The 16,218-nt window shown below is 35.7% G+C and overlaps 1 protein-coding gene across 1 annotated transcript; it reads right to left on the bottom strand.

Annotated features, from left to right (window-relative positions):
* Window positions 1-698: 698 nt before the first annotated feature.
* Edc3 (Enhancer of mRNA-decapping protein 3) lies at window positions 699-15,351 on the bottom strand. Its single transcript, XM_090110696.1, has 6 exons — window positions 15,052-15,351; window positions 14,822-14,973; window positions 5,710-5,832; window positions 4,639-4,790; window positions 3,665-4,061; window positions 699-1,779 (listed from the first exon to the last, which is right to left on the bottom strand). The coding sequence occupies exons 1-6, from the start codon at window positions 15,204-15,206 to the stop codon at window positions 1,298-1,300; spliced, it is 1,461 nt and encodes a 486-aa protein (XP_089966822.1). The 5' UTR covers window positions 15,207-15,351; the 3' UTR covers window positions 699-1,297.
* Window positions 15,352-16,218: the final 867 nt, after the last annotated feature.

Raw genomic sequence — 16,218 nt, 5'->3', positions numbered from 1 at the left:
AGCGCTATTCTTACTTATTTCACTACAAAATATACGCGAGTATTTGCGTACTGCTGTTGTATTATGTATAGATTGGAAGAACTTTGTAAAAAAGTTATTTCCAAACTATACGTGATTAGTTAGTTTCACACCGTTGCGTACTGGCCTTGTATAGTTTGGAAAGTCGCTGCGGCGTAACCGAATACCACGCGGGCGATGCCACGCGCGGAAAGCTAGAATGTACTAAATTCTAGTATGTCGTATGTGAGTTATAGGCACACACAACACTATCATCATATTATAACCAGTTACAGTAGATATTTTAGTACTAAATAATTTGTGTATGGTGGATGTTATTACTTATGATCGAAGGTCAATGTTCAACTTTAGAAATGTGTATTATTATATAATTGTATATTGAGTAGTTATTATTGCAATAGGTATAGATTATTTATCCAGATAGAGAGTATGATAGAGTGGTGCAATGCAATTGTTTTACAGTTAAGGTTAAGCATGTCTTTCACTTGTCTTATAGGATATTTTGAACTAAAAATTAAAATATCCGTTAAATGTCAATTTCTAATGAAATGCTTTTTGTTTTGAGACATTGGTTTGCGGATTTAGGTAGTTAAATAACCTTTGGTCCAGATTATATTTTGAGCGTCGTTAAAACGATTAGTGGTGAGTATGTAGTGGTCGTGGTATTAAAATAAAACAAATTTGTAAATCGTAGCAACAGTTTATTGTACATTTCACAATATTCAAAGAAATACTCCATAAATGACATTATAATCCAATTACAAAGAACGATCGTCCTCAGTCTGAACAGCGTCACACGAATAAACTCCAATTGTACAAATATAAGCAAACATCCCCAAATAAATGCCGACCGAGCGTTCGTCTCGCACAAACATTCACAATATATCAAAATATAATTCATCTGAAATATCACAGAACACGCCGACGCGTTAATTATTATTATTCCACTACGATTCTTTACAAGATTACATCGAATGCTTCGCATTTATATCGTTACTTCTAATATCGTTGTTGTCACATGCCACAAATATAAATAGATCTTCGATTTCATTGATTTTTATTTAAAAAAAATATTTTGTTGTATTATACATTCCTAGTTTTAACACAACACAGATCTCATCATTACAAATAAATCTATTGACTTCTGTGATATGTAACGAAACATTGACAATGTGAAACACTTAGTAATTCGTTTCTCATCTTAAAAATTGAATAAAATGTTATGATTTCTCCATCCTTATGTATCAATATTATGCATGTTTCCCCATTCCCGTAGCGGCTAGTTGAGCGCGAGCAGGGAGGAGGCACCGAAGGGCGGGCGGTACACGATGTCGAGGTCCTTGAAGATGGAGATGGGCGGCGCCACGTTGGCGAGGAAGACGCGGCCGAGCGCGGGCGCGGGCGCGGGCGGCAGCGGCGCCACCAGCGAGGCGCGCGCCGCCAGCCCCGCCCAGCCCGCGCCGGGCGGCTCCAGCGCCAGCACGCCGGCCCGCGCGCGCGCCGCCCAGCGCAGCGCGGCGCCGTGCGGGGCCTGCGGGTCGTCCAGCTCGGGGTCGTACAGCGCCAGCACGATCACGTCGGCGGCCGGCAGCGCGTCCACTGCGCGGTGCACGGGCAGCTCGGCCAGCGCGGCGGCGGCCAGCTCGCGCTGCAGCTCGGGGCCGGGCGGCGCGTCGCCCGACAGCAGCACGTGCGCGAGCGCGCCGTGCGAGGCCGCCAGCCGCGCCGCCGTCACGCCGCACGCGCCGAACCGGTGCGGACCTGCGATACGTCATTACCTTACAAATTTTGATTGGAAATTTAGTTGATATATATTCTCCTAATTATAAATACCTATACATAAAAATTTGGTTTCATCGAATAACTATGAACGCACTAATCCTGCGGTGGGACCTTAGACTATTTAGTCTGTTCGTGTTACCCGTACTGAGCGGACGCGCTCATATTTGATCCGTATCTGAACTTTAGAATGTTAATGCATTAATTATAAATTGTAATCTTATTTTGTGAAATTATAATGAAAATAAATGATCAAAAAAACATTTTATTCCCCTTGTTTTATTTTCCTTCACATTCAATAATTTTATTAAAGTTTAAAATAAATATTTTTTTTTAAAGAAACTTCTTATAATTGCCAGGCCGAGACAAACGTAAAAACGCAAATGAATAGAATCTGCTATCGATACTATTTGATAAGCGTATGATGTTTTGCTAACGATTTGTTCACCTTATCAACGACGACGACGACCATAAACAAAATTTTCATCCAGTCGAAATTTAACAAAATTGTGCAATACACATTAAAAATAAAATATTAAAATTTCTTGTCGTTCTGGTGATAGGAATTTTTTTTTTTGTGATCAATGGATGATATATATCAGGTATCATCGCAAAAAACCCATTTTTTATTAATTGATCTCGATTTTTTTTTATTTCCGAGTACCAAAATGACGGGAAATTTTAATGTTTTATTTTGAAAAAATTACGGCTGGATGGGAATTTCGGTCGTTGTCGTTGGTAGTGTGACCGAACCATTACCAAAATGTTATGAATTATTATGTCAATAATTAGCGATAGCAGTTTCTATTCCTTAGCGTTATTCTAATCGTCTGCCATTTGTCTCGGCCTGCTTATTTTTCACATCTGTGTATGGACACATGCATGAATTGCCTAGTAACAGGAGATAGAGGACCTTGTGACGTTCCAGAAAAAAGCTTTTTGTGTTTAACAAAAATTTTTTCGCATTAAAAAGCGTACAATTGAACTATCTATTAAAAATGAGGATATTTTTTATAAGTTTTATAGGAAGGAAATCGAATATCGAATCATCTATCGAATTATATATACAATTTGTAATGATTCATAAATCATAATGCATCACAATTTGGTATATTGTGATGAAATTATTTTTCTTCATTCATGGTAATAAATATTTAAAATTAAGTAATAACGTTTGCATTGAAATTGCATGTATAATGTATATGGCAGAAAAATCAAATCAAATTGTTATTGATATAATTAAACTTTTTTTTTTTCAAAGTAAGTACTAGGGTAATGTATTGATACCGATACCGATATATCGGCCGATAATCGGTAAGCCGATATATCGGTATCGCCGATTATAAAACAACCGATACCGATATCAAACAATTCAAAAAACCGCGCCCAATGAACGATGCGGGAGGCCGCCCGCGCGTGCGCACTTTGTTTTCTGAAAAAACTCTACCAATAGTAAACTTTTATTAGGTACTGATTGTATGTGTATAACTTAAAGTTTAATTGACTTTGTAAAATAATAATACTAAAATAAATGGTTTTCTTTTTTTTTTGGATTTGGCATTGTTATTTAAAAGAATACGATTTACAGTTGAGTCTCTGTTAAATGTTGGTAACTTTTATGCATAATTCACTATTTATTTTTCTACCAAGCCATCGATATCGGTATCGGATCGGTATCGCCGATATTTTATTACAAATATCGGTATCGGTATCGTATCGGCAAAATCATGTATCGTTACATCCCTAGTAAGTACATCATTTTTCTTAAATTGCATTTGTCTTCTAAAAGTCATTCACGTTTCTACTCTCAGTCGAATCGTACAGCATGCGCTTGCGTGCACTGTATAGGTAAAGTGTGTTTAGTTACCGACGACGACGACGACGACGGGCGCCTGGTGCGCGTTGCTGGGCTCGAGGCGGCGGCTGCCGCCCGCCAGGCGCAGCGCCAGGTCGGCGGCGGCGCGCGCGGCCAGCGCCAGGCTGGCGCGCAGCACGGCGGGCCCCGCGCGGCGCAGCGCCGCCCACAGCGCGCGGCGCGCGCGCGGCCCGGCGGCGGGCACGCGCAGCCCGCCGTCCGTGGCGTACTCGTGCGGCGCGCGCAGGGCGGCGGGCAGGCGCAGCGCGCGCGGCGGCGGCGCGGCGCCGAGCACGTTCTCGTCGTGGCGCAGGCGCGCGGCCGCCGCGCTGGCCGCCTCGTCCGCCGCGCGCACCACGTCCGGCCGCACGCCCGCGCCCGAGCCCGACCGCATCTCCTCCCACAGAGCCTACCCACACAATAAAATGTAACATAATTTATGTAATACGATAAACATATCGACGAAAGTTTTACACCTCGTGTAAAACTTGCGCTCGTACCGAATACCAGATATTACATTAAATATGACCAAAAGTATTGCGACAACCGGTTATTATTATGTTATTGTTATTGCGGTTGTATGTTTATTTTACACGAAAGAACTGTATTAAACGAAAAATAAATACGAATGTCACAAAATATCTTCTTTCTCAACTTTTAAAATTATAATTTGAAATTGTGTCACATGTGAGTGATACACACACATGCTTGTTCTATTCACTATGGTATATTAATTTCATTTTCACATATTTTTATCTTTAAAAAGTTTATCACATTCAGGAAAATGTTTTTTTATTTAATTGTTTTTCAATCTGTGTTACCAAAATATAACAAACTAGACTTAAATAATTTGTATCATTCTTCCTAATCAAAACATCAATGCTCTACCTCCACTGAAATGGACTATACTGGACTAGTTATGTTTTAATTTTTATGGATTTATTTGTATGCCAGTACAATAAAGTGTAAAATAAACAAACGCTCACCTGTTTATCGAAGAGCGCGAGATTCCCCTCGAAGTCGAAGTCGTCGTCGAGCGCGGGGTCTGCGGCGTCCCCGAAGCACGCCTCGTTGCGGCGCCGCGCGCGCTCGTGCACGCCGCGCGCCTTCGGCGTCGAGCTCGCCGCGCCGTAGCTGCCTGTACGCAACAATCGCACTATAAATACATGCGTTTCTTACTAGCTTGAGACTACCTAACTAACTACCATAAGACTATGATAAATATGTTATATATAAAATAAATTTAAATTAAATATGCTGATAATTTAACAAATAAATACAACTATAATGCATATTCCTTTGTTTTTATTCATCCTATGCCCATGCAATATTGTTAAATAATATTTAACAATAATGGCTCAATAATGGAGACATGATATTGACTTAGAGAAAACAAAGTTAAGAAAAAAGACGGGTTGCACTCCGGGAGTGCCGGCAGAAGTGAAAACTTGATTATTAACGTTGAGCATGTTTGATATTTTGGAATGGTATCTGTCTTACGCTTTTTCGATCAGGTCACGTGTCCTGACGTGAGTTTAAGATTTTATACCCATTACAGAAAAAGTGCTCAACGCCGCTAAAGAAGTTTTCACTTCAAAATTTTGTAAGAATTAATTCTAGTGCTAATTTTAAGAGGACCTGTTTTTTTGTTGGTCTATCTAATTAAAATACTTAAAAATTTCAATTTACCAATTCTAATTATTTTTATTTTTCATTTATTACATAAACATTAATAGACTTTATTTATTTTAAAAGATTTTTTCTAGTGACATGTAACAATATCATTTAAATCCTTAATTAAAAAATTTGGTAGGAAAAAATTCTAAATAAAATTATAAATTGAGGTATAATGATCCTAAATTGGTTTATTTGTAAAAGTGTATTGAAACTATCACTAAAAACAGTAATTACTCTGAAACTTCAATTAAAAGCATAGCCGCTTTTTCACTCAGTCACTCACATGCAATGCTTATTCCAATGATACATATTTTAGTTAATGCAGAAACTACATGCAGACTGTGATATAAAGTAGATTTTAAATGAAATGAAAGACTTACCACAGTGGTTGTTATTCTTGTTTCTGTTATTTTGTATGTCTATAGGCTTGCTGCGAGCGGGAGCTGCCCCCGGCCCTCGACTTGCCGATGACTTGTTGTTCACATTGGTGCTCTGTTGTGAACCTGAAAGTTTTACAAATTATATTAATTTTATAATCAACACTAACACACAAGCACAACAATGGATTTTCATTGAAAAACATTCAAAGATAAAATTGTTCAAAGATATATTATAGTCTGTCCACTATAAGAATTGCCTTTTGACAGCTTGACGGGTGACACCAGAAGTGATGTCCAAAAGATTATCGATTGTGATACCATTCCGATTATAAATTCAAAATATTATCATAAATCGAATCAGGTACGTAAATAATAGTTACAACGTAAAGATACTAATAAGATACGCATTACGCAGACATGTAATAATAAGACCACATATTGATGCATTTTATGTTAAAACTAAACTAAACTAATATTTTATTATTTATTGGTTTCTAGCTTAAAATTTGGTTGTCTTTGTTTAAATTAATTAACATAGTAGTAGTTTTTCTGTATCGGATATATTTACAGAGTATTTCTATTGATTATTATAAATTATAATCTATCAAACCATCATTAAATAATATCATCATCATCATCATCATCATCATATAATGGACAGAGTATAATGCTTCCTTGAATTAGTTAAGTGTTTCTGAATGACAGGTTGATCTTAAATAACTCTAAAATAATAAGATGAAACAGGGAGCAATCAGGTTTAACAGGCAGGTTTAACAGCCATAAATGCTGTCTTAGGCTTTATAGTAATTATAGTAATTTAATAATACATTATAAACACACTCAGCAGTCAGCACTCAAATCATATTTAATTATGGGAACTATATTTTCTATCACCAAAATTTATATTTTTCATCAAGTTGTATCACCTAATAAATAGATCTATCACCACGAAATATTTTCGTTCTCAGATAAACAAAAATTGTTCCCAGGTATGAATTATCAAATTAATGTTAATATATGTGTAAAAGAGATTGATAACCAATAAAATTATATTGCATTACATGAATAATATAAACTTCGTTCTTTTAATAACAGTTTTGTTACTTAAATATTAGCTCTGTGCTAAGAATGGTAGATCTGTCACCAAATAAATCGATTATCGATCCCTGACTGAGACTCCTTTTTATTTGATATTTTGTCACCAATACAGTAGTAACATTTTATTTCGTTCTGATATTAAATTAATAGTATTCGTTACCAATTTAATACATCAATTTATAATTTTAATGAAAAAATTATCAAAGGGGCGGAGACAAATTGGTGCGCTTTCAAAATTGATTAATTTAACTTTAATTAAGTGTTTTATCTACAATTATTATGCTAGCCATAATCCAGCTATTAAACCAGAGCTGATTATTTATGGTTATTATTTTTAAGAATAAATATTGATTATTTTAACTTTAATTAAGTGTTTTATCTACTATTCTGCTAGCCATAAGCCAGCTATTTTAAACCAGCGCTGATTGTTCAGTGGTAATTATTTTAAACAATAAATATTGATTATTTTGACTTTAATAATTGTTTTATTTACTACTCTGCTAAAAATTTTTTTTAAATATAATTATACTACCAGTGGCAATTTAGAACCTTGGGAGTCTAGTTAAGTAGCAGAATCTTTTGGTTGAAACAATGATGACAACCCTAATTTAGGTGATTTATTGTGGAACTGATTTTGCATTGTTTGGTGACTACATTTTGGTGACAGATCTACTATTTTGAGGTTAAACCCTATTATTAAACACTTGACCGTAATTTGAAGCTTACTTCATTGAGAAGGCACCTAGCTTTTTCCGCCTATTTTGCCCTCTCTTTCCGTTGTATATATGCTATCTCTCTCGCACACCTCTCCACCAGGTGGCGGGGCGCACGATAATGTGCGGGCGCTGGATGTTTTTTCATTGGCGTCTAGCTTCCGCCGCGAGAAGGTTGTCTACAAGACTACAACCTTGGTGCTATTAAGTATTGCTTAAAGCAAGTGCTAAAAGTGTTAAAAAGTGTATCCCGTCGGATCGGTACAGTGAGTTATTTTTACATCTATTCTAATAATATTTTACTTAAAAATGAGTAAAAATCTTTAAAGTCAACGGTATAGTAATCGTTGGACTTTATTTAAAATGCTGAGGTTTTTAATGAATCCTTCAGCAATAGTTTATTTTTCAATATGCTTAAATACTTAATAGCATGAATAAAGATATTTAAAATTAACGATACAACCGTTACATTTTACTTGAAATAGTAACTTTTCTTTTGAAATATTTCATTATGCAATATGTACTAATTAATATTTGAATTTTTAATACTGTGAGTAAAGCTATTTTAACGGTGTTACCGTTCGGCTTTACTCGAATCGTTAATATTACTTTTGTGATTATTTGATATTACTAGATATATCAAATACCCTCTCTTGTATATAGATATTTTTAATTATTTATTTCATTTTAAATAATGTGTTTTTATTACAAGGTTACAAGTGAATTTTTCTTGGAAAAATTACAATTAATACCTACTTAGTATGGATATGAGCCAACTCAAAGCTTTACAGGCATACAATCCATTGCTACGACTTTATTACATTGTCGTTATCGCTAGTAACGGTTCGGAATTCCTATAATAGTTTATTACTAAAAATTATCGAACGAGATGAGTCAGCTCCAAGAAGTCACGACATGTCAGAACATGTTGTGATATTATTTTATAAATCGTACGGGAGTTACCGCTCAACTGAATAATGATGGAATTCGCTCATGTATAGTAGATACGTACCATGAATGTACCACACATTCAAAACTATCCGTAGTCTATACGTGTCCTTTTATGAGTATTATTCTGATCCGTTTTTATGTGAAAATAGACATATTACACACGGCTAATTTGATTGAAAATTACGTTTCCTATGTTTCAAATCATGCAACTTTTTTGTTTAAACGAGTAAGTACCAAAATTTTACAATTAAATTCTTTGGTTTACTGAACTTGTGCTGAAAGGGTTATCGTATAATAATTATCGAGATACCTTAATATAAATTAGATTTAGATACATTTATTTCATAGGATTTACAATTCACTTCTAACGTTTTAGAATAATATTATAAACTTGTACACCTTGACAAAAAGTAAAAAATTGCGGGTGAGTGGAGATTATTTTGTGCAATTAAATATAACGTCCTACGACGGTATGGTTGCGTTCGTAAGGAATGTTAAAACGGATATAAAGCAACTAAATGTTACATCGATTGCATGAACAAAAATAAATATGAATCGAAGTTCATTTTAAAATTTAGTGAATTGATTTGAATTATGAATTTATTAAATAGTTAGTTCTTTTTTATATAAACATAATAATTAATTACCATTGTCAAATCAATTTTTATTAATTCATCCTGGACAGTTGTCGCTAACATTGGAAAATAAGTTAAAGGACCTTGTTAATTGCTATATTATTTAAATGATTATTTACTGCTAATTTTATATTAGCACTAAGGTGTATTCTTGCTCGAAGCAGAATACATAAATGTGGCCACTACTCCTCGCAGGGGTTAGCCAGGTCAAATCCACCCTCGCAGGGTGTCTCTTAAGCATTTTTTGGCAGGCCCTACTTATTTCTAGTTACAAACATCCCTCGCGCAGCTGTCGCTCGCAGGGAAATGGTGCAAATATATATCGGCCCTCGCGGGGCTTTGATTACAACCGTCCGTCACGGAAAAGATGGTGCAAATATATATCAGCCCTCGCGGGGCTTTGATTACAACAGTACCTCACGGAGACATGGTGCAAATATATATCAGCCCTCGCGGGGCTTTGACTACAACAGTACCTCACGGAGACATGGTGCAAATATATATCAGCCCTCGCGGGGCTTTGATGGCGATTGGTGCAAATATACAAAGGATTGATCATTAAAATGATCATAGATATTTGCTTTCGTCAACGAGGACCCACGAAAGAAGTTTTGGATATGACCGTATCGGATCTTCACTCTTCTAAGGTAGGTAGAAAAAAGGTTTTGAAATCTTCTTCACAGTGGGCAGTATAGTAATATGACCTAATAAATACAATAAAGGTTAGAGACGTCAAATAATGGGCGCATGAAATTGATACTTCGTATCCTAAAAGTTTACGCTTCAGGAATCAGGAAACCACCATTGGTTTACCAATTATGGAAATTGGAATTGAACAAATCGTATTTACCAATGTAAAGCCTATTCACAACAAAGGAAGGCGAGTCGGATCAAATATCATCTCGCAGATGATTTGTGGCGGTGGTTTCGAGGATTGTCACCAAGCCTTGTGTCAACGGTATGTTTGGTATCGTCATTCAATGGCACTAGCCGACCAATTTTCATATAAAAACATCGGAAGAGATTTTTTAATCGCAAAGCGATTGAATGTAACAAATGACGATTGATTCAAAATCAAATTTCAAATTTCAAACGATTGATTACGTATATTTGACCTCTCATAGGCCTATTTTAGTTGCCCGGTCTTGTAGGCAATTTATTTGACTCGTTTTTAAACCCATTTGACCTCATTATTGCACCCATGAGATTTTTCTTCAGGGCTCAAACAATAAATCGCTGAGGGATTAGGATAATCGTTTGTTAGACAAGTTTCTTGTCATCCCACCAGGATTATTATATTGTATAATAAAGTTATATACAACTATTTACGTAAAACGTTTAAGTACTCAACGAATACTGAGAATACTGACTGTTGAGTTACATAGGATAGAGGATAAATAACGGAAAGTCAATCTATCCAAACAAAAGCCTCTTATTATTAGATATTACTTGGAACCCCTACCCTAACGAGAAAGCTCTGCCAAATGACTGTTCATTTCTTTGCTTTGAGGGGGGGGGGGGGGCAATAAATGAAATGCAGTAGGTACAGACTATACGGCTTTTAAAATATAAGTCTGGTAAGCGAACTAAACTTTGCTAGTTTAGTTCTTGCTATATCGCTGTCCGTGGCTGCCTCGCGTGTTTACGTATGAATAAAGTAAGTCCTGTCTTCGCATCCACAGCTAACTGTCCTATACTGTCATAATCTTAACACAGATTCATTGGACATAGCTCCCCACGAGCTCTGTTCTTCATTTTTGCACTCGCACAACTGTGGACAACACGAGAGAAATGCCTGCATTGGTAGCAGTTACAATCAAGGGCTAGCAAGGTAGGCTAGCCATACTACGGATGTTGGAACAACCGACTATATTTAGGGCAATTTTCTTTGTCCAGTGTAACGTTTAGACTGTCGTAGCATTCCTACGGAACAAAGATGGGATCAGATCTGCATCCTTAATGAAGTTAATCGAAAGGAGATACTTTCAGACGATGATAGTATTCAAAATCCACCATATTCCTGAGCATAATAATGCATAGTTAAGCTTATAATCTCTCTTGCCATTATCCTGCAGCAGAATTCCTTGGCGATAATTTGTTCTCGTAATGCTGGGGCCACACTAACGTCTAACGTCTAATGCCCTTTATCGCGATAATTATTCCGATAATTTTTAAGGCGTTAAGTGGGTGGCTACACTTGAACGGTCAACGTGAATGCCGATTGTTGGCGATAAAAACGGCGTTAATTTTACTAAAATTCTAGCAAGATGGACGTAGTGTGACCGCTTCATTGCGTTAATTCTCGCGATAAAGCTATCGCCTCGCCAAACGGCAATGTTAATGCCGTTGTTAAATAATACTGGCTACACCTAAAGTTAACGTCCATTATCGCGTTAATTAATGGCATTTCCCGTTAGTGTGGCCCCAGCATTAGAACGAGCGAGGTTGTTACGATAATATGAGAAATCCTGTCAGTTAGAGACCTGAACGACGCGATAGAGTACCGCTATTTCAGTAGTAGTAGCACCTAGAAGGGTGAAGGTATTCTGGAAAGCGGAACTGAAGGCCCGGTCAGCAGCACCAGCCACCTAATAGACAGTGTTCAGTGCTGCACCACTATAATCTGCAAAATGACTCTGACGGCATGAAAATGTGGAGTACATTTTCAAAATATCAAATGATATAGTTGGAATAAAAATCCTATTTGCCTCCGTCTACCCAAAAGACGTACGGAGTAGCTAGTAGTAGTTGGTTGAATTATAATAAGTATAGTTAAAATCCTTTATTACTGACTGGATAAATTTGGCTCTTTTCCTATCTGACGTTCATATAGCTGTTGACTGCCTAGTGTTATGCACAAACACTATTATAAATAAGTCACGTTATGTAGTCCCGAGACTTTCGGTATATAAGTTCTGATGTAAATCATAATAATTATATCTTAAAACTGAATTGATTAAAAGTAACGTACTTAGCTGTAGTAATTGCAGTTTTGGGACACAGATAAGCTCCTTATCATTTTAGTCTCTTAAGTTCAGTATATTTGTTTCCAGTACAGAGTTTATGACCTATCAGTTTTAAATAAATAATTCATGCATTGTACTGAAAGTACCAGCCATGTTTAGATTATGATTGCGACGTTGGCTCTAAACATTAAAAGATACCGCACGGTTTAGTTGGATGTTAAAAATCTGTATTATAATTTAAACCATTTACCTGTTTTGTTATTTTATTGCCTTATTCAAGGGGTGACCTTTTAAATTTACTTCTGACCCCAAAAGTAAGGACCAAGGTCTCTTCTTGTCCACTTGTAGCAGGTTGGGTTAAAACTGTGTGAGTTGAGACATTTGGTAATTCTATGTTAAGATGATTCAATGATGCTTCTGCAGAGTTCTAATTGAATAAATAAAGGTTTGAGTTTGAGGTATTTTTGCCTCGTCGGGATCAGCTGTTGCTTCATTTTGTAAGTAACATCTAAATGCGTAATTGAAAGTCGTTACTGGCGCTTTCGCAGATTTACGCTAAAGATAGTGGAAATTGTAGTAACTTTAACTTTTCAAGCCCAAAAAGGTTAACTAAGGTACGCTTGAACCAATCTCATAAGTTCTAATACTTTTAATCATTATGATTAACTTTTTGGTTTTTATTTGATTAACTTTTCATCTGGGATTGTTAATATATTATATAATATAAAAATTTGTGTGATTTATTAGTAGGTATACTATCTGCACACCTTACTCTTTCAAACAAAGAAATAAGTAATTACTTATGTATTCAAATTCACATTGGCGTCACATTGTACACCAGGTGGGTAACAAACAGGTCTCAATGAAGTAAGCTTCAAATTACGGTCAAGTGTTTAATAGCTGTGTTTTACCTGAAAATAAAACACATATTAAATACTTACCTATATTTGAAGCTTACACTTAACGTCCACCTGTTGTGGATTTCGACTCAATGAAAAAACATCCAGCGCCCGCACATTATCGTGCGCCCCGCCACCTGGTGGAGAGGTGTGCGAGAGAGATAGCATATATACAACGGAAAGAGAGGGCAAAATAGGCGGAAAAAGCTAGGTGCCTTCTCAATGAAGTAAGCTTCAAATATAGGTAAGTATTTAATATGTGTTTTATTTTCAGGTAAAACACAGCTATTTAAGAAACACAAAACTAATTAAATTTGTGATAGCTTAAATGATACCCTTTAATTATAATGAGGCCTACTTAGGCTTGGAGGAACCATAATATTAGTAATTGTAATAATAAAGATTAATGGCAAATTCAAATTACATTTATTTGCAAGAGTGCAGTTACATATTTTTATATCGCAACTTTAATAATTAACAGTGGCTTTAACAGTGACTGCAAAATGTGTTGTAATGCAATGATATTTATACCCGGCGCGGCCTAAGATGATCCCTATGACACTGACAGTTATTCTCAAGAGACAAACTTGTAATGGCGTCACCATTAAATTAGAAACGTATTGGAGGCGTCTAAAAATGGCATTTATTAATTTTTACGTAGCTTTATGCCATTACAATGATATTCCGTTGGAATTATAACAATTCTTAACATTTATGAGAAATTATATCAATCTGACTTTACGTTTACGTCCTTCAAAACTTACATCGTTGGCATTTATCGACTAGTGCGGAAAGTATCGATAAACAAATTTCGATAATGGAAACGAGTTCACATTTTTTCCATGCTTAAGCTATAGTTCATTCACTATTGAATGGAACAGAAGATCGCAGCATAATTAATTAATTAATTACCGTTCGCGTTAATTTACTTACCTATGATAATATAAGTTTTTTAGAAAAATTAAATGGGGGAAAGAAATGAATGAAAATGGAATCATTTTCATGATAAAATAATATACACTGTGTTAAACGGGTTAAAGATTACGAGAAAATGATAAGGTGCATTTTTATGTTTTGGAAAACTTTCGTTTTACTTACCGTTTCGTTTACATAATAGACGTTAAAAATTCATTTTATAATATTTGTAAAAACATGTTTACCGACGTGACTGAATGCAAACCACGCCTTAGCCTATAAAATAGTAAAGTATCGACACGATCCATCATACGAGCAATCACTAAGATGAACTGTCATAGGGATCATCTTAGGCCGCGCCGGGTATAGACAGTGCGCGCACAAGCAACTTTGTCTCCGCAACTATTTTGTCTCCGCAACTATTTTGTCTCTCCACCCATGGGCTAGTATGAAAGTGCGCGCACGTAGCGACGCAACTCCCCATACAAATTGATGGGAGAGACTAAATAGTTGCGGAGACAAAGTTGCTTGTGCGCGCTAGCTCTAATATGCATGATTAGTTGTCATCTATCTAATTATAATTATGATGTCATCTATGAAATTATTAAATTATTTATAAAATATATTTTTTCCTAAATGTTACATAAAGATGTTTGTTATTGCTAAAATAACATGGCTAGAGATCAGTCTAATGTCAAAGAATATGTAATAAAAATAACACAGAGACAATATGTTACCTCCACAAGATTTACAAACTTACCCTTCACTCATAATCTCAAATCAAACACACAACAGCGTATTTACTTTGAATTTTAGTACTTCTTTGCCAACTCCCAATTAAATCATTGTACCAAGAGGGTGGTCTATGTACAACTAATTTTGATTCACTTTGTCCTTTTCTATAATTATAGCATAAATTTCACATAAACATTTACCTGTTGTTGTTGAATTTGCTTGCAAATTTTCGCATACCGTTGCTCGTGGCCCTTTTTTGTTATTCTTAGTTACAGCAACAGTACTATGAGTCTGTTCTAGCGGCACCGATTTTGCTTCTTCTATAATTTTAAGATCCTTTATATCTGCTGCACTGTAATTTTTTTTATGTTGAATTGGGCAATAAATTATAAAAGAAATTTTACACGTTGTCATACGATACAAAACTTACTTAAGCGTAACTTGTGACTTCGGATAAGGAAAACCGTTTCTAAATGCTTTTGTAAGCGTGATTGTATTTCCATCAGCTTCAAGTATTGTCCCTTGGTAGCAGCCCAGCGGGTCCCCGCAGTTCACGGAGACGGCGTAACCAATCCAGTTCGACATTATTATTAGTCATTCAATCAGTTCTAAACTTATTGATACTTCGGACAGTTGTCTTTTCACATATAATATTTACTTTCGTGGACGATAAAATGCTTAATTCAAGTAAAGCATTGCATTTAATCAACCATATTTTACATCGGACGACAAAGACCACAGATTAGGTATTAAGACAATGTCATTACTCATTACTGACAAGTGACAACTGACAAGTGACAACTCACATGGATGTTTTTTTTTATCATGGCAGCATTAAAAAAATCATAGACCTAGTTTTATATATTTTCAAAATGATTTTAAAAATATATATTATCTATTTGCATTTTAAACATTTAAAAAAACATGGCTTTCTATCAAACGGCTTTAATAGGCTAGCCCACGTGTTTGATTTTCTTATTCCAAATATGTGACGGTGTAATAATATCATAAAGAATTAATGAACGGTCTGCAACTCAGAGGAATAAACCTATAGAGTACTTGTATCGAGCGTATACAATTTACATATATTTGTTTCTCTCTATCTAAAGAAAACGTCGTATGAAAGAATGAGATAGCTATAGACTACAAGCTACGTTTCAACATAGTCATGGCACCATTTTTACTATAGGTACGTATTTAGATAGATAGAAGGTGATAGTGATGGGATGTGCTTCAATCGATAAAATCGTGAATGCATTTTGCATTTACGGTTTCGTGAAATAATAAATAATAAAAAAAAACAAAATTAATCATTAATTTCAGTTGAATACATTATTTGTTTAATCCTACGAATATAATAAATGCGAAATTATGCGAGAATGGATAACTTTCTCTTTCACTGCTGAACCGATTACAATGAAATTTTGTACATACACACATAGGATAGGTTTTATACCGGAAATCCCACGTGAACGGGAACTGTGCGGGATTTTCTTTAAAAACGCGGGCGAAAAGCTAGTATATTTTAAAATAAATTTTAAAACTTGAAATGTAACTAATTTAAAATAAAGATGGAAATGATGATAAAGTTAAAGGA

This window comes from Colias eurytheme, chromosome 16, assembly GCF_061535395.1.
Source record: "Colias eurytheme isolate Ceu_HAF_F1 chromosome 16, ilColEury1 Martin Lab GWU primary, whole genome shotgun sequence".
Lineage (NCBI taxonomy): Eukaryota > Metazoa > Arthropoda > Insecta > Lepidoptera > Pieridae > Colias > Colias eurytheme.
The sequence above is the reverse complement of the archived record's forward strand: the minus strand, read 5'-3'. Positions and strand labels throughout refer to the sequence as shown.

What these genes read in the sequence shown, in the direction of transcription:
- Edc3 (XM_090110696.1), bottom strand. Translation starts at nt 15,206, where the DNA reads ATGTCGAACTGGATTGGTTACGCCGTCTCCGTGAACTGCGGGGACCCG. An exon ending in CAAGAATAACAACCACTGTG is followed by an intron (nt 4,791 to 5,709) that starts GTAAGTCTTTCA and finishes TGTTGCGTACAG; the next exon opens with GCAGCTACGGCGCGGCGAGC. An exon ending in CGTCGTCGTCGTCGTCGTCG is followed by an intron (nt 1,780 to 3,664) that starts GTAACTAAACAC and finishes GACGTATCGCAG; the next exon opens with GTCCGCACCGGTTCGGCGCG.